Source organism: Solea senegalensis, linkage group LG20 (assembly GCF_019176455.1).
Source record: "Solea senegalensis isolate Sse05_10M linkage group LG20, IFAPA_SoseM_1, whole genome shotgun sequence".
NCBI classification, from domain to species: Eukaryota; Metazoa; Chordata; class Actinopteri; order Pleuronectiformes; family Soleidae; genus Solea; species Solea senegalensis.
Genome location: NC_058039.1, coordinates 5,740,424 through 5,768,310, shown reverse-complemented (window position 1 = coordinate 5,768,310; position 27,887 = coordinate 5,740,424). Strand labels below are relative to the sequence as shown.

Sequence of the window (27,887 nt, the reverse complement as noted above, 5' to 3'; positions counted from 1 at the left end):
TATCCTTTATTCGTTTCTAAAAATCAACAATTAATGCTTTTATCTTTCCTATATTTCATTTCTAAAAGTCTCCATCACACCGACTGTTTATAGGTGAGCTCATCCTGATGAAGCCTTGAACCCCAGATTCTGCATTTTCCACAATATTCTGTGTTATATACTGTGAACACTTTTACAAACACAGGAGACAGTAAAGGTTTTAAATGAGTGCTGATCTTTTCACAGCTGGCTCTTGCAACAGCCCACTCCTCATCACCAGAAAGCCTGAGTGGGTGGTAAAGTTGGTACAAGACATGAAGCGACCATGCCAGATTCTTAAAAGGGCTTTTTGAGTTATTTTCCCCCCCACACAGATTAAATCTCACTGCCAGAGCTCCTTTCTATGAGTAAGTGGGAAGCTCCTTGCTGCTAACTAAAGGACCTTCCCCCTGTAGTGACACTCATGTACCAGTGCACAGTAAATTGGTGCCCCACTTATTTAGTCTCACTTTGCTGCTGGTGACTCATTTTCTCATCATCACTCCTCCCGCGTAGGCACCTTTGCATGTGTAATTTGGATAGAAAGGTCATATTTACTCAAAAAAGATCCACATTCTCAAAATCTCTCTCCCTCTCTCTCTCTCTCACTAAATTAAAACAGGCCTATAGGCTAACAAAGAGCTGGGGAGTGTGCCAGCACACATAACTCTGTCTAGACATCAGAATTAATACAAAGTGACATAACACCAAGAATTAACTTTGGCACAATGTAGTTTAAAAACACAAATCCCAAATGTCCTCATTGAAACACAACATGTGATGCCTTGGGTCTACAGTACAAGTCTCTTGGAACATGACACTGAAGACCACTTTGTCAAAAATGTTTGAAACATTTTGAAAACTTCCAGAACCTTGTCTACCATTTTGTTACTTCAGAATAAACATTGAGTTAAATGAATTTCAACCACTTTGACAAAAGTTATGTGCAATGCAGTTTAAACAATGCTTTTGCATCGCTGCATGTATGGAGGGGCAACAATGCACCAGCACTTCTAAGTTCTATAGGATTACATGCCTCTACAAGAAAGCTGTCATGCAGTCCGATGAGTTTATAACACGGTGAACATAGACAGTGATGGAAGCTTTGGGGTTGAACACAGTGAGGCCTTTAATTCAATGTCCCCTGCATTCAGCGTATGGTTAAATAAACAGTTACACACGATCCACTGCTGGAGTGATGACAGAATCCAAAGGCCCTCGAGTTTACAGCTGGATGATTTAAATTGAGTTGATTGGTTGTTGCACAATTCCGCAAGGTCTACTGACTGAAGCCGCCCCGCTGACTCGCCAGTTTTCCAATCAGCTGCCAGAACTCCGAGAAAGTCAGCTCCCCGTCGTTGTTCTCATCCAGCGAGCCCATCAGCTGGTCAATGCTGAGGTCCTGCAGGTGAACACAGAGAGGAGAAGCTGATCAATACAAGATCACTCTGAGCTGCAGCTGGCCTGCCACCTAATGGTGAAATGTAGTAATAAAGATGTGAAATAAAACTAATGACATAAAAGAAAATAGAACAAAATCTGTCATCTGTGTTTTCATAGCATATAATATAATTGGTCAGTGTACTACAAAGAAAAATAGAAATCAAACCTACACCACACCAAACATTACACTATACATCATATTTTAAGAATATCTGTTAACCAGACAAAGTGGTTCAATGGTAGAGCAAGTTGTCTTTCATCTTAAAGGTTGCAAGTTTGACTCCCAGCTCCATGTCTACATGCCCATGTGTCCTTGGGCAAGACACTTAACCCCACGTTGCTCCTGACGGCTGTGCTGGCAGCGTGTGAGTTGGTATGAAAAGATGAGTGATAGGAAAACGAGGTGTATGAAAGTTTTGTGAATGGCAACAAAATGATAGTATAAAGCAGACAACATCAAATAATTTATTGAAAATAAATCAACATGTTGTATGTGGAGTCCTTTCTACATCACGTATCACAGCACCCATGCAGTACTAAAAACCTGTAGCCAAGTAAACTGGGATGCATCACACAGGCCGAAGTAGCATGTTATATAAATCCTGTCTGAAAGTGAACATGATTTATTTTTGTTGACACAAGTTGTTGCACTTCTGTCCCATGTAACACTGTGGTGATGATTAATGTTGCATAATACACCAAACCTTAAATGTGTGAAGGTGCACTGGACGTGAAGCTGACTGAAATCAGCAGGACACATTTTAAAGGGACGTACCTTGGCACAGTTGGGCAGCTGAGAAGTCATCAGGCTCTGGAACTCGTCTTTGCTCAGGGTGCCGGCCGACCCGTCTTTCCCGGCAAAATCCTTGAACTGGCTGACAAGGGTGTCGATAGCAGCTTCCATGACTGTTTGTGCAGAAGACCTAAGAGAGTCCAAACAAACAAACAATGACCTCAATGAAGCCGCCCCCAAACATGTGGTGAGAAGCAGCTGTTGAAATCTTACCTGTTGTGTTGGAGATGAGCGAGCAGGTACCGGGAACCTTGTTCTTCCACACTGACAGCACCTCTCTGAATATACATATATATATATGCTTCATCTCTGCTCACCGGTGCACACATCAGCGGAAAACACGCAAACCTGCCCTCTTCTCCCTCATCCTACAGCCGGGCCTTATCTGCACGATTTCCACCACACACACGCACCAAAACTGCCACTCCGTGTGTGTGACCCACAAAGGGCAAATTTGTACCGATGATTGCAGAAAACCAGCAGGGGATTTACTGATAACATCTTTGTCAGGCCGTTCTAATCGAGCCAGAGAATCGTGCATGCCTAAGCACTAATTAGTTTATACACAACATGAGTCAAATGATACGGCACTCAGGAGAAAGACAGTGTCACACTGTGTCATGATTATCTGGCTGGTTACACGGGTACATGTGAGTGTTCAGAAAGACGGGAAAAGCGCTATTTTTGTCTCTTATCGTTGCGTTGTTTCTTTTTATTGTCTGATTGATATTTTGTAGTTGGGAAACCATGTAGAATTTAAAGGTCCAGTGTGTAAAATTAACCCTTTAACACCTCGAAATCTGACCTTTTTTTTTTCTTGCCTATTTTAACCATAAAAAGGCCAGAAAATGTCCTGTAACTAAGTTTTCCAGAATAATTTTTAATATCTGGCAGTTATTTACAATTTACGTGAGAGTGAATGGTTGACCGTCTGTATATCCATGTGATAGACTGGTGATGTCAGCTGAGATTGACACCCGTGACCCTCATGTGGAGGAGAAAGTGGTAGCAGGTAGATTGGTGGGTGAAGAATATAATAATCTACATTGTTCTTTTTAGAGATCTTCAAGTTTCACATAGTCATAATGATGTCGTGGATATCTGAAACTGGAATTAGAGACGTCTACACTTCAGTTACAGATATACGCAACCTCTATAATGACAAACACATGAATAGCAAAAAGTGACTTTTTGAAAACTTAGACTGCCATAGACTACATGGATTCTCCAACACACTTGGAAGTGAAAGGTGAGGTGGGGACACTGTACCTTTAATATCATTCAGTGTCCTCTTTTTCCCCCCCTTGACAAGGCAGAAATGCTTCTGCTGAGAGGAAGCTAACACCAAGAGGAGCAGCTGGAAATAAAGAAACAAAAATATGCAGAACACGCTTGCGTGACGACATGTTTGTAGAAGTCAAAGAATGACAAGAACTCTCGGACGTGTTCGCCATCACCTCTTACATTCTTATTCAGCTCGGGTCAGTGACCGGCCGCCACATACTCTCTCATGTGAAATCAGGCAGGAAGTCAGTGTTTGGTGTTTGTGTACGTGCTCAGAGTATTTAATCGAGTTGTAAATATCTCAGTTCAGCATCATGGCTGTGATAACAAATGCCCGTCATACCAACACTTCCACTTCCCGCCACATACAAGTCACACATGGCTGCATGTGAACGTTTCAGCAGTGACACATTTCCACAAACACAACACCTTCGGATTCTTTGACACAGATCGTTTACATTCTCTAAAATCACAGCAAGAAGAGTGTTTAAATAAAGACACTGCTGACATGAGAGCAAAAACTTTATTGAACTTAACACTGACTTCCTAAAAGAGGATATAATTGATGAAGGGGAAAAAAACAGAAACCATCCAAATTTATCAATACATTTGTCCAGGGATCGATGGCATGCACATCTGAACCACAATATAAGTAAATACAGAGTCCTGCTGTCGTCCCAAAAAGACAAAAATGTCTCAAATATTGATTCATAAATGTGTTTCAGGATTCGTCTGTTCCAGTCAAACCTTCTTTTGATCCCTTTGGTCTTGTCACACACAAAAGTTCCCCTGTAGAAACAGCAAAATCTGTTCCACACATCTTTAAACATTCATACTCTGCCACACAACCACAGCACGACTCCAGTGGTGCACACACGCTTTTCTTCTCCCTTTGCACAAGCAAATGAAACTAAAACAACGTCTTCACTCGAAGATGTTTGTTGTAATAAAGGCACATATGCAGTAGCTGGCAAACTTTAACTGAAAGCTATCGGAAAACATCACCTCTTCCACATGTATTATTGTTTTATGGTCTGCAACCGAGGCTGGTTCTTCTAGTTACAAAAAAAGGAAATGAGTTGCAGTGTCATTTGTACAGCTTAAATAAACATTTAACACGTCATAGCTTCTGTCAATCACTGAAAAGAATAACAATCGCAACATGTCGATTTCAACTTCACATTCACATTCACCGAAGGTGGGATATTTTCAAGATTAAGATTAAAAAAAAGGAGAAATGAACCTAAATATTGTACTTCCACTAAAATGTAACGCTGCATGCTAGAGATATTATTTTGCAACATTCTTGATTTTTGCTGCTCTTATTCAGCTCAGAAAAAAATGAAATACAGCAGCTCTTTCTTTCTTCTTTCTGTAAAGAATGACTTGAATTTGCATCACCTTACTAAATGGAAATGATCTCATCTCATTTGGATTCATTCAATGACTAAACTCAGTATATGCAGACCATGTGATGGCTACTTTACAAAATATGAAAGGAACTAAATAGAAATGAAATCATGAGGAAATAAAAGTAACAAGACTATTTGAGAAAAGTGCTAAAGTGGTTTAGCAGTAATTAATATGGCTGTTCATAAATAAATCAGGCTGTCCTGTTGCTTTCTTTCTTTCTTTTGTTTTTTTTTAGCAGTTGCACAAAGTGGTTGGTGTTTTTTCCACCCATCTGCTGTCAACTGGCGGTTGGGAGTTGAGCATTAAAACGTAGAAGTCAAACACTTGGGGCTCTGAAACGACGCGCTCTGTCTCGGGAGCGGCTGCCACAGAACTGGTCTGACTTGATCTCATTTGTGATCCTCTGGGATCAAACGGTTACACCCAAAACGAGGTGGGATGGTATCTGCAAAACCTCCTCTAAGCTTTTGTTTTGACCTGTTTGCAGTAAAGGCAGGCTGTATTCCCAAACAAGGAAGGAGGAGGAGGAGGAAAGAAGTACCACATTTGCATGTCTTTCAACTTATTAAACAAAACGTCCACTATAGGACTAGATTTTAACCCAATGAAATCATTATTTGCAAATACTATCTCCATCTGACCCCATTTGTGTGTAACCTGTATATTATCAGTTTGATTTTACACCATGAACTCCAACATGCAATAGGGACTGAAACACTATAAAGCAGAGGGAAATCCACACAACACATTACTGAGGAACTTTGCATTAGGACACAAGACCTGACAGAGGTAGCTAATGACAACTAAGTCCAGAATGACAAGTACAAGCTTACAATTATAGACTCGGGGGGGTCACATTTATGAGAGGCACAACCTCTCTGAAGTACCAGAAGTTACTACAATTACAGCTCTGAAGAGAAGAGGCTAAGCAAGAGAAGTCCTAGAAAACCACTGCATGTCCCATGTCTTAGTGTTGTATTGTACTCCCTTCCCGGTATGTCTCTTTTTAAGCTGTGGCTGCAAACTTCCAGAGGGCTTCTCGTTCAAACTCCTCCATCTCCTCCTCCAGGGAGTCACTGTCCTTTTGCCCATTGCCCTCTAAAACATCCGCCATGTCCTCCAGAATGTCAGCTACGTCCTCAGCAAAGTCGCTGAAAGGAACTCTGTCGTGGATAAACACGCCGCCGTCAAAGAACTCTGCAGTCAGCTTTCGGATCTTGTCCTTGTTCTCGGGTGAAGATCCTTCAAGCTTGCTCAGGTAGCCCTCCAGCAGCTCCTCGAACTCAGACAGCTCCACTGCGTACAGCCCTTCCTTGCTAGCGCAGTCGTCTACGGAGCTGCAGCCCACTGGGGGGCGGAAGTTTCGCCGGAGCTTCTTCTCCTGGTCTCTCCAGAAATCGTTGTGGTTGTGGTGAAGGTTGTGGCGGGGCTGCTGATGCTTGTGCTTGTGCTGGTGCTGGTGCTGGTGATGGTGAGAGCTTTCACTAGGCTGGTTGTGCCATGGTTTCTCCTTCCTCCTCTCCTCTCTGTCCACTCTGCGCTCATCCTTCTTCCTCTCCCACTCGTCCTGGTGTTTCCTCCACGCCTCTTTGTGCGAGTTTTGCTTCTGAGGCTTCCTCTCCTTCTCCTCTTTGTCCTTCCGCCCTCCCTCTTTGCCGTGCTTCCACTCTTTCTTCTCGCCTTTCTTCCAGTGGTCCCGCTCAGTGTTTTTGCCTTTGGTGCCTTTAAATTTGAAATCCTGTGGCTTCTTTTTGCCCCATCTCTCCACTTGTTCAGACAGCCTTTGCTGGATCCCCTCCAAACTATCCCTCACTTGTTTTCGGCTGCCTCCATCTTTCTTCATCCCCTCCAGCCTCTGTCTGCTCTCCTCCAAAAGAACCTTCTGTCTCTGGAGTTCATGCTTCAGGCTGCTTCCCTCATCTGTTTCCTTTTTCCTCTCAGGTCCAACTTTTTGGGTACTCTGACCATCTTTGTCCCTGGACTGAGGGGATGAACCTGGAGTAACTGGAGGGATGTTTTGATCAGCTGTGAAGGAACAAAGTGATATGATTCATATGAGAACGGTCTAAAGATCATCACTGAGAACTATTCTTTTTGCAATATCATTTCAACATGAGTTCAATATACTGTAAAAACTACACATTGCACCTGTGAGCTGGTTGAGTTCAGTCACTCTCGCCCTCAGAGTCTCCAACTCTTTCCTCAGTTCAGGCAGAATTGACAACTCCTCCTTCAACTTTGCATTTTCTTCTTCTATATCAGATTTTCTGTTTTCATCACCACTTTCAGTTACGGTCTTCAGAGCTGAATCGAGTTCTTCTTTCTGCGACTGCAAGACAAAGAAAACTATAGATGTTTAATGCTGAATACGTTCAAACCCAAGTTTGAAACAACTTCATTTGCATGAAGAAATTTGTATACTGACCTTTAGTTGAGCCTCCAGCAGAGCAATGTGTTGGTTTTCCTGCGTCAGTTTATCCAATAAGTCTTTCATATCCTGTGGATCATTACTAAGCCAGTCCTGGATTGAAGATCATTGGCAAAGGAATACAATTTTTTTTATTATTTTTAAATAATCTAATCTGTTTATTAGTTCAGCATCTGTCTTCAAGTTGTTTTTTTTTTTAAATATTGTACAGACACATACTGGACAAATAAAATAAGAGACAGTACAACAGACCTGGCTTTGTTCTCCATTACTCAGTTCAGAGGTGTCAAAGTCGCCTGTCAGACAGAAAACACATATTTCATACAAGCACAGCAAACACACCTTGTTGACATATGGATTCCAAGCAGTCAAATATCAACATGTGCCATTGTTGTGTGGATTTGAAACTTATGTGTCTTTGAAACTTTTTAATTTGGCAGATTATATCTATTTTGACCGTGTCAATAAACACCTGACCCTAGATGTGAACATCCCAGTGAGTCGTTCCAAAGTGATAGTGTCATCACATTGTTCACAGCTGCATGTTATTTGCTTGTCTTTACTGCCACTGCATGCACTGTTAGGCCAGATAAGTGTTTGGACAAGCACCTGAGCAACAGCCAGCTGGTGCAGAAGCTTACACTGCTGTCTAATCTAGTTCTGGACCTACCATAATCCAGGTCAGACAGGAAACCTGTTGACACAGTTCAGCTTGGTCAACAAGATCTAAGCACAAACACTGTACTTTGGCTGCAAAAAGCAAATAAATGTGCTCATGTTTTTGTACACACAAAGAAGTAATGTCATAAAATGGTCAGGAGTAAACAGGTACTGGAAAGCAAACACACTCATAGTTGTTTTATGAACGTCAGGTTTCTTACTGTTTTTGTTTTTTTTTACATGGATAACACACAACAAGAGCAGTAGCTCATTATATCTGTTCATTATAAAAGCAGAAACACGCTCGGCCTAGTTAGAAATGAGAGGAACTCACCTGACAGGAAGAGGGAACCTAAAAAGAGCAGCACCAGAGCTCCCACAATGCATTTGTTCAGTGAGAACCATGGTTTTTCTTTCTTCTCAACCACCTTAAACTCCACTTCCTCATCCTCATCCTCCTCATCTGAGGTTCTTGGTCTTGGAGCGTCAAAGTAGGGAACATTTCTTCTCCTCAGTCCGTCATCAAAGCCACTGGTGTCTCTGGAATCGAAACTAGTTGACGGCTCTAAGAAAAGTAGAAATGCAACAAGAGGAGTGTGTCAGCGCGAAGGACGGACAACCTCGCAGAGCTGACATATTCTTCTACGACAAACAGGCGTTTAAACCTAAACCACATGTGACCCTGAATAACTTCAACATTTTTGGTTACAGAACTGTGAGAACTTAGCTTATTTACAAATGATAATTAGCTACAGACACTGTCTCTGAACTCGTAAACTGCAAAACTCAACAGTGTGTAAACTGTGTATTAGAAAGAAAAATATGCAGTGCCTCTCATGGAAATGGATGACATTTTCTCACTATATAATAAAACATTAATCTAACGCATGTGAGTTTTCTTATTTTTCGTTGCAGGGTGTGTGCCTCCCTAAGGTACTAATAAATCACTTTCCAGCTGCTAACATGACACAAATAAGAACCATGTTAACCAAATCTCAACAATAGGACTCTCATTTCATTTCTCTTGTTATAAAAGAGCCATAAACTACAACTTCCCCCGAAGGCTGTGTTACCAAACATGCAAAGCTTTCAACTTTACACGAGCCAACGAAAACCGCATGTTCAATGTGTGGCAGTTATTTTATAGTAAGAAGATCAAAAAAACCTGAGAAAAATATCTGAACGTATTATGCCTTCAGGAGGTACAATGCTAATTGGTTAGTGATCAGTGCAAATTAAACTGCAGTAATTATTTCAGCTTGCATGGCGCATATTTATCATTACTTACACTGCTCTTCATGTCTTTATATATAAAGTCCTTTATATATACTTCCAGGAGTATATGGTTGATCAATTACCAATGACCCAATATGCTATATGTGTTGACATATGTAGATAAAGCCTAATGTATGTATATAGATATGCTTCATTATGTTACTGCAGCATGCCTTGTAAACCAAAACTAACTCAAACATGATGACTTCTCCAATGTTGTTTAATTTGTTTTTTGTTCATTTGGATTCGTTAAAATATTAATTATGATTTTACCATGCCATCTGGTCCCCAGCGGTTCCCAGTTATTCTGCCATGTGACCCATTAAAACAAAGCAACGCCTAACTGGTGTCATCACAGCTGTTGGGTAACTATGAGTGGAGACAAACAGCTTTTCTATCATTGTTTTATATGAATGTTTACCGAAGGTATGAGGGAGTTCATTTAAAGAAATGTTAATCTGTAATGTGGGAATGACTGACTGGCTTCATCTATTGTGTTCTCGAAAATCATACATGCTGCATAAGTTTCATACCGTCTTCTTCTTCTTCTCCTTCTTCTTCCTGTCTCTCATCCTGGTTTTCTGTGTCCCATGTGTCGGTTGCCTCCTTTTCCAATGCTGCCTCATCCTGCTCCTCTGTCTCCTCCTCCTCCTGCTCCTCCTCCTCTTGCTCGAGTGCACGAACAGTCTCTGGTGCAGGAGTTTCTTCAGTGGGTTCTTCTGTCAACAGGCTCTCTGAAACTGGGTTTGGCAGATGTGTTTTTTCTGGAGCAAAGCTGATGTCTGTATCAACATGAGAGGGAGCATCAATGGCTGTGATGGTCTCTGTGGTGATGTTAACCTCACGTTCATCTGTGAAGATTGGACTCTCCTCAGCAGGGCTCACGTGAATCTGACATACATCAGCAGGTGTGTCAAAAACGGATGTTGTAGAGACAGGAGTGTCAGTCATGAGAGACGCAGAGCAGGACTCCTCAAACTCAGATAGGGGGAATTCAGCAGCAGAGATATTAAGCGGAGCATCCAAATCCATGCTGGTGAGAAAGGGTATGGCTCCGAGGTTCTCGTTATCACTGGGTGAGCTGGTGTCGATATCATGGATGATTGGAGGCTGACTCTCCATGTCCAGGTCTGCAGGGTCGAGGGGGTTGTGTGGCAGAGGACTCAACCGAGCTGGACTAGAAGGGATGGGACCCTCACTGGACTCTGGAGAAGTCTCTTGACACACCTAGAAACGAGGGTGATAGAGAAAACAATGTGTGAATAATTTTTACGATCTGAGCTTCAAGCAATCACGTGTCTGTTTGTTTCAATGCTTTCCTTTTGTTCTCCCAAAACACAAGTTCTAGAGAAGAGGTCTCGACTCATTCATTTACACTGAGCATAGGAAATGGCATAATAAGATTGAGGCAGTAGTAATTTTCCAGTCTTCTAACATCTGATAAAAAGGCATCACACTGCATTAGGACGACTTGCTGTGCTCCATTTGTATTTTTACTCCCTCTTCAATCTATGCAGTGAACATAAATGAAGCATTGTAAAATAGAGTGGAGTGTGACTTTGCTGTAGTTACATTAGCTAAGTGTGGGCAGTTAAATAATGCCTTCAAACAAGAAATCACACCAACGGTTAATTTACTCTGTAGATATATTGAGGGTTTGCTCATTCATTCATTCATTCATTCATTCATTCATTCATTTTCCATCGCTTTATTCTCCACATGAGGTTAGCTGGAGCCAATCCCAGCAGACATAGGGCGAAAGGTGGGGCTCCTCCTGGACAGGAAGGTTTTCCATCGCAGGGGTGAGGATTTGTTCTAATAATAATGATTACAGTGACGTAATAATAATCTATTGATGATTTTATTGGTGTTTCAATGCACAGAATAAACATCAGTACTACATATAAACCATGCTAGGGTCATTATAATGTTAACTGTGAACTAACCTGATGACCTTCCTCAGACAGGACAGTTTCTACGGTAATGTCAATTGGTCTTAACTCCCCAGCAGCTCCTGTAATAAGATTAACACAGTGTCAACGCTCCAAACCGTCTTCAGTCTGAACACGATCATGCTATAGATCCTATAAAAGATGTTCAGTACCTGCCACCTCCTCAGAGAGACTGGGGACGTCACCCAAGCTCTCAGTGCCATCGTCCACAGTCCCGACATTCTCAACAGCAGCTTCCTAAGGAGTAAGAATATCCAGTTACTTCAGGATTCCAACACATATTAACATTAAAACCTGTACTACACTTTACTGGTTATACATGACATTAAGAGCACACCCTATAAAAGGCCCAAGACATCAATATTAATTGTTATATGCTGACACATAACTCTTTTTCTTGAAACTGATACTGTACTCACACAAGTGTGACATTTTGTCAACTATCCTCAGTGACCTCAGTTGAATAAACAATATTATAATATTGCATAAAACTACAATAACACGACATGTATTTATTTATTCAACATGTTTCTAGAAGTGTTTCAACAAAAACTGAGAGAGCTGTGTTACAATCATGAAAGCAGCTGTGAGGTTTTATGCTGAATTCATTTTAGTGTTCTTAAAAAAACTCACAACTGAATGTGTATTGATGGATGAGCAGCAGCTTTTTATGATTACAATAAAACAATGCACTGCCTTTATGCACAGTACAGCAAGTTATTAAACAAAGTAAACAACTATGAGCTCTGCCTGACACATACATTCACAAATGTCTTGAACGTATATTCAAATTGAACAAAATGTGATTGATGGGTCACAATTTGGGAAACTTTGTGCGTTTATGCAATATGGGCAACTTAGGGGTTACAAGCTCAGACATGTTATACTTTAAATGAGCCTGTATTAAGGAGTCAGTGTAATATCCAGGCCCACGCATCTCCAAACAGTTTCCTCTCTGGTCTCTGAGGTCCAGTCCCTATGTCCACCCACCCTCACAATCTCCCAGAGTAAGGGGTGTGTTCACAGTAAAAATGAGGGCTTAGGGCTGTCTCATCAAAGATGTGAGGGCCCTCTGGTGGCCACTTTCTGTAATTTGCAGAAGCGATTACATCAACAAACAACATTTAATCATTATAAAGAGAGCGACTAAACCTTCAATGGACATTACGAAAGGTTTTCATGTAAACATAGAAATCTAAGAATATGTTTTCAAGCTCATAAAACAACCATTTATTTCAACTAATGCCTAATCATGACATTTTGCCCAAATTAATTTAAATAATCTTAAGAATTATTAAGAATTAGTGATATCAGACTGATTGTAACGAACAGAGGACTCCTCCACTCACCACTCCCTTCCCCAAGTACATCAGGAAGCTTTTACTTCAAAATTCAAAAGGCACACTCTGGCTGGTTAGTCCATTCAGGCTGGTTTTATTTAAAAAACAAAGGTGTTTTCATAGACTATAGTAGACTGCTTAAATTATCATTTAATTTCCAGATGCATGCATGTGAAATGTTTTTACAATTTACTTTTCTTCTGAAAAGGCTGAAGAATTGTCATTGTTTTGGGTTTTGTTAAAATGTACTGTCCATGCCATGCTGTTAACAGTACATGTAACAGGCTTACCTTAAAGTGATGGAAACGTTAAATGTTAAAGTCAATACGCACCTATTCAAACATACTTATGAGTATTATAACCAGTTACACTCAATAATACCTCCTAAATGTTAGAAACTGGACCTTTAACCTAGCAGAAAACAAACTATTCAATAACAAGAACAAACCCTGCCACAAGATGTTATCTCTGAAATTGTAATAAAGAGTTTCTTTATTACCATTGCAGAGATAACGTCTTATGGAGCATTAAGTGTTGTCCCATTTCTGTTTATATCGTGTAGAGCCCTTGCAATCTCTCACCTCATCAAAGCATTTGAGGGTTTGGTCATAAGGGTTTAGGGGGGCAGTCTTTGGGACTGAGCCTGTGAGTCTTACCTCGGGGGAGAGGAGGGTCCAGCTGTTGGTCGAGGACGCACTGCTGCCTGTGCTGTTGCTGCTGTCAGACATCGCCCTCTTCAGGCTCAACGTGGCGCAGCACGGTTGCAGATTCGGCTTAACAATATTCTGCAGACGACGACAGAAACAGCACTTATTCTATGACGAGGCCACATGCAAACAAGGCAAGCCTTGGTGTGAAGGTTATATTCATTATTTACATGTAACAATATGAGCATTATGTGTTTGCAGTGGAAAACATAGGTTTGCACAGCCATAAACATGACAGGACACACAATCTTCCAACAAACTACGCCTCTTTCCCTGCAGTATTATGATGGTTGAAGAGTAAATGACAGCCAGAGACGACATTACTATGCAATTAAGGGCCTGATTCACCGCACACATGGGATTTAGAGCAGGTTGACGATAATGCATGTTATGCAACAGTGTCGTCCATATTAAACTGCTGCGTAGTTAAACAGAGAGATATTGCATTTTAACTCATAGCCGCTGCCATTTTCAGTCAATCCGTTCATTCAAAGCCCTCCATCCCCTCCATCTGTGAGGCAGTCAAATGACCAAAAATGGTCAATAACCAGGCACGAGCGGTTCATTGATCCAGAAAACGAACAAACAGGCTAATACTCACTTGTCGATAACACTATGTGCGCTTAGGTTGAGCAGACGACGCAGTGTCGCGGTTGTGATTGCTGAAGCAACCAAATTTCAAGGTTCAGTCATGAAGGTAAACAAAGGATGCTAAGGCTGAATTTCCCACTTCCACTCTTCCGCGTTCTCACTCTCACAGGCCCCCCGGATAGTCAGCCCCTCCTGCTCGACTCTTATCAAGTTAAACACAGAGAATCATGCTTTATTTACCCAGCCTTCTCGCGGCTCAGTCGTCTGCTGTTTTCCCTTCAAAACGGTGTGTTTATTAGAAAGAAAAACGCTCCTCTTTCCCTCTGAACTTGGGAACTTTGGGAATTCCGAGCTGCGTCACGTTAACCAAGGCGCCGCTTGTCCAATAGGCTTTCAGCAAAGCCTCAGAAGCACCCGCCTCCGAAGCGTGGCTCGACCAATCAGATCGGAGTGTCGTGTCAGGAAAGGGACGCACAGCCACGCTTGATTGACACCTGCAGGTGGAGCGGCAGGTGACGGACGCTTGGTTTCAATAATACAGCTTCATGTGTGAACCTAACCCAGAATATACATGCTTACACACACAGTCATATATAAATACACAGAAGGCAGGGGCTGCCAGCACCAGCCACACTCTGACACGTCTACAGAAGTTATATTTGAACTGCGGGACTTACCACAGTGGACAACCCCTTCACTACTATTGCTCCAGTGTGGACATTCATTTCATCATCTGACTCCTCTATTATTAGTCAGTATTTCAGTCATATTCCCAAATCCCATAATTAATTTACAAAGTCATTCAGAGCAACATTTTCCAAATGCGCCATTACTGTTGGAATTATTTACCTGATCATATTAGAAATTCCATTAGAGGTTTGCCATATTTTTTGTTTTGGATCAATTATGCAATGACCCAAAGGATGTCCTTTGAGGAAATTATATTCAGTGCTCGATAGAAAATGCCCAGCTGCTTTAAGCGTACTCATGGCCCCATCAGTGCACAGTAGGTGCCTTTTTAATTTTTCCCCCTGCCCTTCCAAATGTCTCGGCACTCCACTCCTATGAGTTTCATTTTACTCTAAGCATTTTTCCTCAAATCTTATTTCGTATGTCATATAAATATATATTGTTATTAATTTAATGTGTGATATAACTGTGAGCAACTATAGCTGTTTTGGTACTTCTTCTAAACCAGTTCTCAAACTTGAAGCCCTGAGGCCACATGTGGCCCGTCAATTTTTATCAAGTTATTTCTGTATGGTTTATTTTATTAATAGATTCATTTTGCATAAGTATAGTTATATACATATCAACACAGACACTTTTATTTTGAGATAATGTGAAAATATCATCATAAATATTATTCATATCATAAATATTTATATCATAAATATTGTATCTCTCTATCAAGATTCAAGATTCAAGATTCAAAGTGTTTATTGTCATATGCACAGTAAAGAAACACGTTTCCCTGTACAATGAAATTCTTACTTTGCTGTCCACTCACAAAACACCATCTATCTATCTATCTATCTATCTATCTATCTATCTATCTATCTATCTATCTATCTATCTATCTATCTATCTATCTATCTATCTATCTATCTATCTATCTATATACATATGCACACATATACGTGTGTGTGTGTAATGTTATGTCATGTGCTGTATTCTGGCTTTTTTCCTCTGTCGTGCTAACCAATTAGAAAGCGACTTGGTCGTGACGACGATTTCCTGCGACAAATAAAAGTGACCAATAGTAAGAGAGCGCGCAGGCTCGATTGGCCAATCAGAAGAGACGATATGTATTTGAACATTGTAAAGCGGGCTCGCTTCGCCGACATTCGAGAGGGAAACAAAGAAGGCGACAGCATCTCGTTGCTCTTGTACTAAAAGCTGGACTAGTTCACATTTTTACCCCCAGGAAACTTTGTCAGTTCATCAGGTAACTTTAAAATCCAACGGACTGTTGTCGGGCGTCGGCAGCAGCTTGTTTATTTCGACCTATCTTGTCAGAAATAACTCTTGTTTTCGGTCAATTGAGCTTCATTAGCTTAGCCACGCGCAACTTGCTGTCATGGCGGCCACTGAACTTGTTGGCTAATTCATTTTTGTGATTCTGAATGATGACTAACTGTTTACAAACCTCTTCACCAGATTTTCACCATGTCTAACAAACATATCTACTACTCTGACAAATACGACGATGAAAAATACGAGTACAGGTGGGTATAGTTCATGCATGCTTCCTAACTTTCTTATGTCACTATGTATGAATCATTTTATTAACAAATTAAAGTGGTGCTACACTAGTATTGCATAAGTAATCCGTTATTTTGCCGAGATCGAAAGTATGTCAAAACAGAATTGTGATGACAGACGCTATAAAGTCACATGATTCGAATCAATTTATGTGAAAATGACGAGGACTCTCATCTGTATCTATAATAAATAATATTACAAAAACAATACCTGTTATTATTATTTTTTTTGTTGAGCAGATCTTTACTTTACTAAAACTATCATTAGATATGTAACTCTGTATACTGCAGTCTAGTCTACTACCACGTTGTACAGTTAATGTCTTCCCTTACTTATTACACGTTTGTAACAAGTATGAATTTGACCCTTTTTCTTTTAAAAAGTAAAAGGCTTTTTTTTCCATGACCCAAAAATATCCCACTTCGACCCATCTGCGTGTCCCAACCCAATATGGGGGTTCTATCTGTTTTGAAAGGTCCCATAAAAATAAAGTTTATTATTATTGTGTATCATTGCAGGCATGTGGTGCTGCCCAAAGACATTGCAAAACGTGTTCCCAAGACCCATTTGATGTCAGAGACTGAGTGGAGGAACCTGGGTGTCCAACAGAGTCAAGGATGGGTGCATTACATGATTCACCAGCCAGGTATCTAAACCTTGACTAGTATTATCATCATATCATTTTGGTATGTTCCTGGTTGTGTCAATGTCCTTACACTCATTACAGTGACAAACATTTTTGGCAGGGGCCCTAGTCCAAAGTACCGTGTCATAATAAACACCAATAGTCACTAGACATTGATTGTAATGGAGTGTTTAATACCAGACATTTTTAATTGATAAAATGTATGGATATTGTCTATATCCATAAAAACTATAGAACTGTATATTCGTCTTTGAATTAAATTTTTTTGGACTTCTTTTGCATCAAACAAAACTGGTGTCGGACATATTCACTCATCAAAAGACCACACCCCTCACTTCACAATAGTCAGCTGTGACATAATGGTGTAGTTCTGCACCATTACTTGACAATACGATTTTTTTTTTCTTTTTTTAACCCGGCATCTGTTTGAAAGCTGCTTCACAAATGTGTATTTGTATGGCATCATCAGAGTAACCCATATTGATGGGTTTCTTATGTCTGCACACATAAATGTGATTTGATCTCTTGGAATTACATAGCTGTCAGACAATTTGCCCGAGAACATCTAAGCATGTGACACAATATGTACGTGGACTACAGGGTTCCCACCGGTCCTTAAATTTGTGAATAAATTTTTTTTAAATTGCAAGTGCTTGAATTTTGTGCAATAAAATTTTTTTTAATATTTAGGTAAATGTCTTCCGCTGCCAATGTGCATGTGCCCTGTAATGCGTAATGTTCATACACTAGTCCTATGCAGAATAAATGTTGAGTCATAATTACTCTGGCGGTGTTGAGGGCACTGTACACGCTCTCTCTCTGCTGCTGACATGAAATTCTGATGCAGAACAATGGGCGAGTAAACTACAAAGTCTGGTTTGACGCAGCTCTTACAAGTTGCCCTCCCATCTTACACTGTGTCAACACGTTTGGTCCTTGAATTGGAAAGTCGTTGACTTTTATGTCAATCAAGGTGTGGGAACCATTTTTTTTACTGTATGACTTTTCAACAGGTAAATGACCCCTTTTACACATGGTATTGGAATGCATTTTCTGTGATCAAATGACACGTCACCTGTGTGTTGCCATAACAACAACAAAATATTTGCCACTTGTGAAGTTGTGCTATTGTATGGACTCTAATTTTTCACTTGTCAAAGATGACTTATTCCCCTGCTTCGAAAAGCAAATGTATTTCCACTCGTTGTTGTGATGCAATCTGATTGCAGAAGATGCATTTTAATGACAGATGTAAAGGGGGCCTAAGTAGCTCATTTTCATTAGCTGATCAAGAGTTACAAGTTTGAAAAACATGTCCCTAGTTGGTGTTTGGAATAAAAACGGGTACATTTACAAAATTTAAAGAGGTGGAGCCTGTTAATATGATGTTTTACAAGTAGTGGTGGGTAATATAACGTCTAAGATAATACAGTGATGTTTTAAAGATATGCGAACTTTAGACATTGTGTCAAGAATTTAAATGACTGTACAAAATGAAATGTGCACTGAAACTCCACGCATTCCCTGAATGCGTGAGTTTTAAAAAAAGTTTTAAAGAGATTTTTTTGCCCATAGCGCCATCACTTATTTCCCATAGATCTGATGGCAGATGTGATCCCAGTGACATCTTCAATTCATTCAGACATGTTGTAATTTGAGTCTAAAGCCAGATTTCTCTGTTGTTCATCTATCATTATATCTGTCTAAATATTGCCTTCCTTTCCCCACTCCTCCATCAGAGCCACACATCTTGCTGTTCCGGCGCTCCCTGCCCAACCAAAAGTCATAGGTGAGCGATACTCTGGGTCCTTGGAAGATCAGTCTCACTCATGTGCCACAGATCAACACATCATAGGGATCATGCCCTCACATTACTAAACTCTGTGTGGTCGGGGACTTGTAATTTGGGCTGATCATGTTGGACCTGGAGAAGGACTATCTCTCTTAGGAACAGTGGTTGTGGAATGGAGGATGTGATTGAAGGAACAAAATCATCACCATTCTCTTGGGGAAAAAAAAAGACTTGTGCACCTGTTAAACAGCAACTCACAGTTCACATCAGTTATCAATATCTCTCTCTTTCTTTTTTTTTTTGACTGAATCTGTCCTTCTATGTTGCTGAACCTGCTTGGATATTCCAGCTTTTTAGAACAACTGCTATAAAAATGTGTGGAATGAAACTTGCTCACGCACTGAGTTGGTGTCACAACATTCTGGGTCAAGGTCGGTTTGCGACACAAGCAGAAAGAAAGTTGGACCTTGAACTTAATATAACTCCAAAGTAATCTCAAACTGCGGTTTTAAGTAATGTGTTGCTGCTCCGTTTAAAATGACACTGTAATTTGGCATTTGCAATACATCATGTACAGGAAAAGCTGCGTCCATAGTGGTCGCATAATTACTACTTAGGGTTATTCTATGAGTTTGAGGCCTTCTCTGAAACAAATAATTTCAATTGATTCGTACCAGTGAGTCACTCAGTATTTATAAATGTCTTGACATCTCTGAAATAAATATAAACTTTTTTAAATTGTATTAGTGCATATTTGACAGTTATTTGGGCTTTACAGCTACTGTGTGAATACACTTGGCCTCCGAAAGATTAATGTTAAGTAAGCAAATGCTTTAACAGCAAGCACTAGCCTTTAAAAATGCTCTTTTGGAATACATGGAGAACAGTGACTCAAATGCTAAGGCAGCTGCATGTATTTGGTATTGTGTATATTTGCACTTCTGTCCTGAAGCCTTCCAAATATTTCCACCCGGCAGTCATGTGTTGATGTTCTCGCCCACCGTACAATCACTTTCTCAGCTGCTGCTGTCAGTCAAGGCCTCGAATGACCATTGTGCTTTAGTTCTGACAGAACTGGTTTCAAAACTCAGAATTATTAAACCCATATGAAGACAGTCATGCTGAATTTTATCTTTGAATCTAATGAAGTCATGTTTGACGTCGTCTGAACACCTCAGATATATTATAGGTGCATTGTAGAGTTGATTCTGCTCCGTTTTGCATTGTATGTTGCAGCTGCTTTGAATGGGAAGAGAGGAAAAAAAAAAGTACTTGCATGTATTTGCAACTTATTTGAATGTTTAGAAGTGGAACATTTACAGAAGTTGAGCTGGTTGTTTTCATCCCATCATGTAGTGGTTGATCTAAACCGAATCGGACTAGACGGCAGCATGAAATTCTTTTAGATATGCCTCTCTTTGCAGTTTCCTGTCTCTGTCAATTGTAAAATAAACTGAACGTACACTTGATTCACTGTCGCAGTCTGTTTCAAAAGCGGGGGGAAAAAAGAAAAAAGTATTCCCTTGTTGATAACCGTAATGAAATTGATGTGCATTTTTTGTTCAGAATAAATGTGTCACACAATTATCGCATCGTGTTTCCTGTGAATATAATTTCAAGTGTCATTTGCCCGCAACAATAAACGAAGGCAACTCGTTTAGCCGCCTTGCAACAATGTTAGAAGTCTTCACAGGAATTGTTAATAATGAAGAAGGCTCAACATGTGTTGCTGCCACCAGTGTGAACTGTATCTGCGCTTTTTTTTTTCATCACATCACCTCAACTGTTCTAGTGTAATGTGGTGAACTCTGCTGGTAGAAAGCTGTGCTCTTAAATATGCAGGAGTCCATGATGCCAGGAAACAGACTTCTGAATGTGTGTGTGTGTGTGATCTAGTGGACCAGGAGGCTTAGTGTCACAGCAGCTGTTGTCTTACCACACTCTTGTTTTACTTTAAATGTCTAATATGTACGCCTCTGTGACAGTGATGTTGTCCTGAATGGTTCAGTCGTGAGAGGCAGACACTACTAATGGATGGCCAGCAGTGTGAAAAAAATGACATCTTCTCATGAAGGATAAGTTATCATATTTTTGGTTTCTTTATACACATGCTAAGGAAATCAGATATTCAAATGTGATGAGTTAAAACAATGTTTTAACATATTTGCCTTATAATTAATCAACTGTATTGACAGTCTAGTAATAGTAGTAGTAGTAGTAGTACTTTATCTCCTTGTCCCACATGTTTGAAGAGGTGTATCTTGAGTATATATGTCTCATTTCCAAATGATTTATTTAAAAAAAAAAAGAAAAAAAAAAAAAAAGTATTTTCAAAGCAGAGCAAGGAAAAGTGTGTGCACCAATAAATGTTTTTTTTCTTCAAACTGTTATTCCCCTGATGAATTCAATAATCCTTGTTATAACCAGGGAGGGCAGTATTTTAAATTCAAAACATTATTTGTAATTTGTATTTTATTGTGATGATGTAAATGCCTTCATACGTTTAATATAAATACAAAAAGTAGTTGTGTATTTTTTTATTTTTAAAATACTGTCAAATACTAATATACAACAGAATTTCTGTGGAACAACATGACATAAGCATACAGTACGTGAGGTCCTGGTGCAGGTTGGACGTCACTGCTGATTCAGTGAGGGCTTCATCTGTTACAGAACAAGAACGTAAATGAAGACACTGATGAGTTCCTTCAATCTTCCTTGTATTTTTAGTATGTTGATACATGGCATGGCTGCTGTATTTTATAGTTTATTTTAATACATTTATTAATTGGGCATTTGGTATTTCATTCATTAAGATGTATTTTTGCCCATGCCTAGTTATAACACCTGTATATCAAAGTACATTTTTGTCTAATTATTGTTGATGCTTTCCTTTGATTTATTGTCGTTTTTGTTTTCACAGACTATTTAAATCAAAGAAAACGTCCTGTTTTGCCACTGTGTCCAGTTGATTATTGTAGCACTGACCAAATTAAATTAGAATCAAAATCCTTCCACAAAATGGTTCATTGCATAATTGAAATTTACCAGTGTCATACTTTGGACTGTAGAGGGCAGTACAGCACAACAACCAAAGAGACAACTGGCTTTTTTTTGTCGTTGTGCGTCTACTGTATATTCTGCATTGAACATGAAACATAAACACAAATGTCACTTCATGACATTTAGACTGAAACTGCTCCTTTTGTTAGTCTACTCTTTTCTGAAACAGTTTGTTTAGCTCTGATCTTAAAAAAATAAATAATAAAAAAGAGTCTCAGTGCGTGTGTTCCAGAGACATACAAACAAAAGAGTCCTTGCTGAGACAGTTCATGGTGGAGATGACACAACTTTTGAAGTTCATTGTTAATGGAAGAAAGAAAATGTCGTTTAAAGCCATGAGAGATTAATGACTATTTCTGTCAAATGTTGTCCAGGTAAACACTGAGCTGTGATGGTCAGCAGTCTGAGCCTCCTGCCGAGATCCAGACGTGTGCGCAGGGGCAGAATAAAACGTCTCACGCCTTGAGGTGGGGAAAAAAAAACCCTCCTCGCTTCAACATCTGCCAGAAGAATCAATGAAACATGCTGAAATGTGCTTCCTCGAAGAAACTACAAGGTAAATGATGACCTAAATCTGGAAGTGCATTTACAGAAGAGCTTGGTGAAGCACTTATCACGCCGATGACCTTCTGTGGAAAATCTACTAGTCGGCATTTTTCACGTGTAACGTTATAACCGCGCTTATTTTCACCGACGAGCTTAGGGCGTGCTAGACAAGAGTTTAGAGGTCAGAGCTGCAAGTCGCATGCACATTTATTTCCATGATCTGTTGTGATTCTGATGACTTGAATTGCCTTGAATTATCCGCGCTCTTTATCCCCCTGGGCACTCAAATGGAGAAAATCAACCGAATTCCACGTTTCCAAAAACGATAATGATTTATTCAAATGGCTTGTCTTGTCAAATTGAATCAAAAGACGAGCTGCGTGTCTCTAAATTTGAGAAGCTCTTTATGATTGGCACACTTGCTTGAAAAACAACTTTAACGTAATTAATCGAGTTACACTTTTAGCCCAACTTCAAAGCAAGTGTAGTCATTGAATATTGTTGCCTTGTTGGGTTTCAAGCTCAACAAATGTATATATGTTCATGTTTATCAAACCTCCTCAGTCATGTCTCATTTAGAAGATTTAAATTCAACATCTAGATCAGGTTTTGAGTCTACAGTCTGTCCCCATTACGTCTTTGTTATAAGACACATCGTCTCTTGTGAATCTCTGCGCTCGCGTCACAACCACTCATTGTTTAATGTCAGGGTCAAAAGATCATAGTCTGCATTGCTCTCTTCATGCATGTCTGTGGAGATTCTCAGTCATCCGGGTCATGATCATCCACAAAGGGCCGAAATTAAACACGTCTGACCTCTGTTGTAGATACAGTATTTCACCTCTCGTAAAAGAAAGAACTGCAGAAGCCTTTTAAATGAGAGGCGAAGTGTCCTCTTCAGTAAGAACTGAAGAACTGATGCTGAATATTATTTCCCTCCCTGTCAAAGATATGTCTGTGTTCTTTTCGTGTTTGTCTATTGTCTGCTTCGATAGCATGAGAAAACCCTCGAGCTGTTGTGCCATTGATCACATTCAGCCTTACAGGCAATCTCTGCTCACGGTCATATCTGTTCAAGATACTTGTCACTGGTGGAAAAAATGTGAAAGTGTTGAAATATTGACTTTCGAGTCCAAGTCTCATAAATCTTTCTTCTCACTAACAAGGGAAAAGACATTTTGCTTTATATGTTGGAGGCTGTGAGACATTAAAAACCTGTACTTTAACAGTAAAAATAGTGTTTTAGTGCACGTTAGGCACAGCACATCAACTACCTGTTGATTACTGTCTCGATTAATCAGTTAGCTGAATTGTCCATAAAATGTTACGTATGTTTTAGGAGCTGAAACATCAGAGAGCTCATTTTAATTATCTAGAAAAACTCTCAAAGCATTAATTATCGAAATAGTTGGTAATTCATTTACTAAATGATTAAAAAGCAGTGAGTCATTGCAGCCCAATGGTACATTATAAGAACATTAAAGCTGTAGGGCGTAACTTTTATTTGTAACATTATTTCTATGCTGCATCCTTCACCTGAAAATGGCCTCTGTCAAGCAAAACTACCAGACCTACCTGAGGAGAATTCAAAGCAGTTGTTTTAGGTGTAACAGAATCATTAGAATCAGTTAATTAAAAATATTAGTTCAGTACTTCCTGCATGACTCCGTCTGACACAGTCACTGAACTGAAATACACAGGAACGAGTTGTGATTCGACTCATGATCGCAGGCTTTCATCAGATATTGAGATTTTAGACGAGATTAACCAACCAACGTTTTCACAATTTTTAAGTCTTTTTAACTTGGATTCTTGCGTCCGACGTCGCGCTCATGACTCGTCCAGTGACGACACTCTCTGACCAATCAGTGGACAGCAGTCTGTCGGTGTGACGTCACATGTTAGCATTGGTACTACAAAAGTAATGTGTAGGGTGGAGCCGTGCCATGCTAGAACTGTATGGTGGAAAAAGCGCCATTTGTGTTTCCAGTAATACTCCAACCAGTTTGCAGCCGTCCAGTTTTACTAGCGCCACTATACTGAGTGCTGGAGCCATTATGTAATTCTTTTGTTAAGCCACCAGAGGGGGGCATTCGGTTTGAAAGGACATCATTGGTAGGTCATTCATTATCTTCAGGTGTGTGTGGCGACGACAGGCATATAGTTTTTGTATATTAGAGAGTAATGTGGATCTGTACCTGTGCCCGGGATGTAAATAAATGAATTATATTCAAAAGGACCTCTTAGATTGGACACTGATTACTTATTTGACTACTTATAGGAGACAAAATGTACCAGTTTTTATGGTAAAATGACCGTACACTGAGCAACGCTGAGAGTCGTGCGGAGTTGAACTTACTTGACAATGGTTTGGAATCCATCCATCCATCTTCTAACGCTTTATCCCTCCACATGAGGGTCTCGGGGGATGCTGTGCCCATCTCACCAAACAAAGGGCAATAAATGGTTTCAAATTAACTTGTGAATTTGTTCATATTTAAAAAAGTTTTGATACACATTAATCATGCTTTGGTTTTGTGCCGTTCTAATTTGGTATTGGGAAGTGGTTATGTTCAAGACATAATTATCTGTAGTATAGGAAATATATGAATAACTTAAGGCTGCAAGTGTGATGTCGGATAACGAGGTGTGAAGATGTGCTCGGCTTAGGAGAGAAATAAGAGGGATGGAAGAAAAAGGTGACACACAAAGACAGAGACCGGCGGAGTCTTTACAGGAGCAGGTGGCGGAGAGAGAGGGATGTGCACGGAAAAGAAACAAGGGAGAGTCAGGGAGAGAGAGAGACGACAGACAGAAGGTCAGACAAAGAGATGGAAAGTGCTCTGGTGAGAGGGGGGTATTTACGTCTAGTGGCGTTGGCACAGCAGGACACCTCCTAAAAGGAAGCCAAGTTTGATACAGAAAGCAAAGAGAGGAGCGAGAGCTGCGGTCTGAAAGACAGCCGATGGAACAAACAGCTCAAAATTGCTCCATTAGACTGTCCAGTGAATCACATGCTAAAAATAAATTTCAGAGCCGCATGGAATAATTCATAAAACTAATCTATCAAAGTATACAAAAGCCCCTGGCAATTCGTTCTAAGGTTAATATTCTGCGAAAAAACAAACTTGCCTCTGATAAATTAATCCTTGAATAATACATTTCGCAAAATGTATAATTCAGTTAATGCGATTTACCGATTTGCCCCAAACTGATACTGTCACGGTAAAAATGAGAACATGAAATGATCCAGTGACCCCTTCAACACTTGACACGAGACCTTGGGGCCAAAACGGGAAAATCTAACAAAAATCAGTGTCACATATTAAACGAAAGCTCGTGGTGGGACGTGTCCAGAGGCAAAGGCCCACTGCTGAGCACGTTATAGAAGACGAAAAGAAGTGGGAAATCACTTGTTTCGCTTATAATACAATATAAGAAACATCTCTGCTGTGACTCTCGTACATGACATGTTTTTTTTTCCCCTGACGACATGTCAATCACTGTGACAGCTTGTTCCAAGTTGGTGACACTGCTGTGATTTGTTCTGTGGGACAAAATGATATTAAATATCTAAATAGTGCAAATGTTACATAGAAAAAGTATGTATTCTGTAAAATATGCTATGGGTTAGGGTTAGTACTTCGCATTACCGTAATTACACGTTTGTGCTATCGGAAAAATTCCAACTGTTGCAAATCAAAGCCAACACATGTGGTTATTATGGTAATTTCACTCACACTGTTGCAGGCAGCTGGCGAATCGGCGTGTTTGTCACCAGAGAGGAGAGAGTTGGAAAAACTCCTGTACATAGTTTTAATTTTGTGGCCTGTTTTTGCACATTGAGAGTACAGTGTTTTTTAAATAAAAAATAAAATTTTAAATTGTTAATATACTACTTTAACATGCAGTAAATTATAAATGACTGGCAGATATTGAAAGTTATTCTGGAAAAATGGGCAAAAGCACATTTTTATGGTTATTCCGGACGGACATTTTGAGGCTTAGGTGTTAAAGGGTAAGTATTGGTTGACCCAGATATTTTTAAATGCCAAAAAAAGCATGCATTTTTGTTATAACATCATACAATTTTTTTTTTGCCGTTTTCTCAAGTACGATTTAAAATAATCAAACATCCAGTCTAGTGTTTAACAGCTTCAATTTTACACGTAATTAGTTATGGAAGACTAAATGAGGACATAAATTAAAACTTTCAAGGGCCGTGTTTAATACCACATTAATGCCGTTGAACCGTGGCAGTGTCATAAAATGGAAGGAGCCACAAAAATGGAGACCTACGAGGAAAGTCAATGACATTTTGTGCACCCAGAGGTTTTTCCTCCGGGTTCTTTTCTTCAGCGCGTCTTAAATATTCATCGTAAGTTTTCTCGACCGCACTTTAGCATTTACTAGAAAAAAAATATTCACAGTCATTTGAATAGCAGGCTTCATCTCCACCTCCAGTTGAGAAGAGAACAGTCCTCTGAGTCTAACGAAATGCAAACAGTGCATCATAATGCAAAGTGAACATCATGTATAGATTTATGACGCCTATCAATTATGGATAGCACCTATTCTGGGCCTTAAACCTGCCTGCTGTAAAGATGTGAATTTGAGCGTGCATTTGCAGTACAAACCATAACACAAGTTAAATACTTACTCTCCTTTAACGCAGAGTTAGTTTACCGGAGCTATGTTGACTAAAAAGAACCACTAAAAAGACTGAGACACTCCGAGTGCTGCAGAGTGCCACGATTCATGGTTATATAAAATGATAAGTGAAGCTTGAACTAAGTATTAAAGCTGTCTACTATGTAAAGATGAAGACGGTACTTTTAAGAATCTTATATTGTGTTTCCACACACTAAATATTTGATTCAGCCTGTCTGTGCGGCAGGAGGCGTAGAATACAAAAGACATGTCATGACAGCAATTATTTTTTTTCTCTGATAGAAGAGAAAAAGAGAAGAAAAGGTGGATTATCTTGTCCTTCGGGATGATTCCTGCTGTCTGTAGAGAGGTCGGGAGTTAAGGAAACACACACGTAGCATTCGCTGTTTCCTTTGCTGACTTGTGTCGTTTGTGACATGGATCATGATTTCCTGTGGAAATGGGCACATGATTACTGTTTCTGTTGAGGAGAAGGAATAGTTGGTGTGGCTTTGTAGGGGCATGCTCGCGGTGATGAAAACAACCCCAAGACAATTTCGTTATTGCTGGAAACAAGGGCAAACTGTGTTTGGATAAGGTTTAAGGCGGTCCAGTGGAGTCTGTGCAGCTAAAATGCAGCAAGACCAATTTCTACCCAAGAGACAACAGCGGAGGCTTGAGAACCTCATTCAGCAGGAGAATCTGTGAAGGAGTGCATGATTGCATGATGCTTGAAGTGGAAAAAGTACAACGCTTCCAAAGTGCCAGCTTGTCCTTGAGATGATGACAAACTCTGTATCATAGTGCATGATTCATTATTCAATATCTTAATTATTTCTGTGACCTGCAGTGAAAACAACAGATATATGCTGGGAGTGGGAGCACAGCCAAGTGTGATGCACGGGCGGAAAAAAAGCTGTTTTTGAAAGCAGTGCATGGCAGCATCATTACACCGCACATAAGGCAGCAGTTGCAGCCGTCATACCGAGTATGAGTGTGATGCACCGTAGATGTTTAATTT

General features: G+C 40.0%; 3 protein-coding genes across 5 annotated transcripts; 1 reads left to right on the top strand and 2 right to left on the bottom strand.

Moving 5' to 3' along the window:
- Positions 1 to 1,129: 1,129 nt before the first annotated feature.
- Positions 1,130 to 2,559, bottom strand: s100a11 (S100 calcium binding protein A11). The gene is made up of 3 exons (XM_044052980.1): positions 2,468 to 2,559; positions 2,237 to 2,384; positions 1,130 to 1,420 (listed from the first exon to the last, which is right to left on the bottom strand). The coding sequence occupies exons 1-3, from the start codon at positions 2,542 to 2,544 to the stop codon at positions 1,298 to 1,300; spliced, it is 348 nt and encodes a 115-aa protein (XP_043908915.1). The 5' UTR covers positions 2,545 to 2,559; the 3' UTR covers positions 1,130 to 1,297.
- A 1,488-nt stretch (positions 2,560 to 4,047) lies between these two features.
- Positions 4,048 to 14,286, bottom strand: pbxip1a (pre-B-cell leukemia homeobox interacting protein 1a). Of its 3 annotated transcripts, none has more exons than XM_044052841.1 (11): positions 14,145 to 14,286; positions 13,263 to 13,391; positions 11,419 to 11,503; positions 11,261 to 11,328; positions 9,848 to 10,541; positions 8,374 to 8,604; positions 8,050 to 8,073; positions 7,632 to 7,675; positions 7,377 to 7,472; positions 7,100 to 7,280; positions 4,048 to 6,976 (listed from the first exon to the last, which is right to left on the bottom strand). In XM_044052841.1, the coding sequence occupies exons 2-11, from the start codon at positions 13,332 to 13,334 to the stop codon at positions 5,958 to 5,960; spliced, it is 2,514 nt and encodes an 837-aa protein (XP_043908776.1). In that variant the 5' UTR covers positions 13,335 to 13,391; positions 14,145 to 14,286; the 3' UTR covers positions 4,048 to 5,957. The 3 variants fall into 3 exon arrangements, with proteins under 3 accessions (XP_043908776.1, XP_043908777.1, XP_043908778.1); XM_044052842.1 differs by lacking the exon at positions 14,145 to 14,286 and adding an exon at positions 13,915 to 14,093; XM_044052843.1 differs by lacking the exon at positions 8,050 to 8,073.
- Positions 14,287 to 15,743: 1,457 nt separating this feature from the next.
- On the top strand, positions 15,744 to 20,194 carry cks1b (CDC28 protein kinase regulatory subunit 1B). The gene is made up of 4 exons (XM_044051950.1): positions 15,744 to 15,852; positions 16,065 to 16,132; positions 16,688 to 16,815; positions 18,555 to 20,194. Exons 2-4 carry the CDS (start codon positions 16,074 to 16,076, stop codon positions 18,602 to 18,604), a joined length of 237 nt encoding a protein of 78 aa, XP_043907885.1. The 5' UTR covers positions 15,744 to 15,852; positions 16,065 to 16,073; the 3' UTR covers positions 18,605 to 20,194.
- Positions 20,195 to 27,887: the final 7,693 nt, after the last annotated feature.

Coding starts and splice junctions, on each gene's coding strand:
- pbxip1a (XM_044052841.1), bottom strand. CDS start 13,334: ATGTCTGACAGCAGCAACAGCACAGGCAGCAGTGCGTCCTCGACCAAC. Junction 10,542..11,260: donor TGTCTGAGGAAGGTCATCAG/GTTAGTTCACAG, acceptor CCTCGTTTCTAG/GTGTGTCAAGAGACTTCTCC. Junction 8,074..8,373: donor AGGTTCCCTCTTCCTGTCAG/GTGAGTTCCTCT, acceptor CTGTGTCAACAG/GTTTCCTGTCTGACCTGGAT.
- cks1b (XM_044051950.1), top strand. CDS start 16,074: ATGTCTAACAAACATATCTACTACTCTGACAAATACGACGATGAAAAA. Junction 16,133..16,687: donor GATGAAAAATACGAGTACAG/GTGGGTATAGTT, acceptor GTATCATTGCAG/GCATGTGGTGCTGCCCAAAG. Junction 16,816..18,554: donor TTACATGATTCACCAGCCAG/GTATCTAAACCT, acceptor CTCCTCCATCAG/AGCCACACATCTTGCTGTTC.
- s100a11 (XM_044052980.1), bottom strand. CDS start 2,544: ATGTATATTCAGAGAGGTGCTGTCAGTGTGGAAGAACAAGGTTCCCGG. Junction 2,385..2,467: donor GCTCATCTCCAACACAACAG/GTAAGATTTCAA, acceptor GGACTCTCTTAG/GTCTTCTGCACAAACAGTCA. Junction 1,421..2,236: donor AGCTGCCCAACTGTGCCAAG/GTACGTCCCTTT, acceptor GTTCACCTGCAG/GACCTCAGCATTGACCAGCT.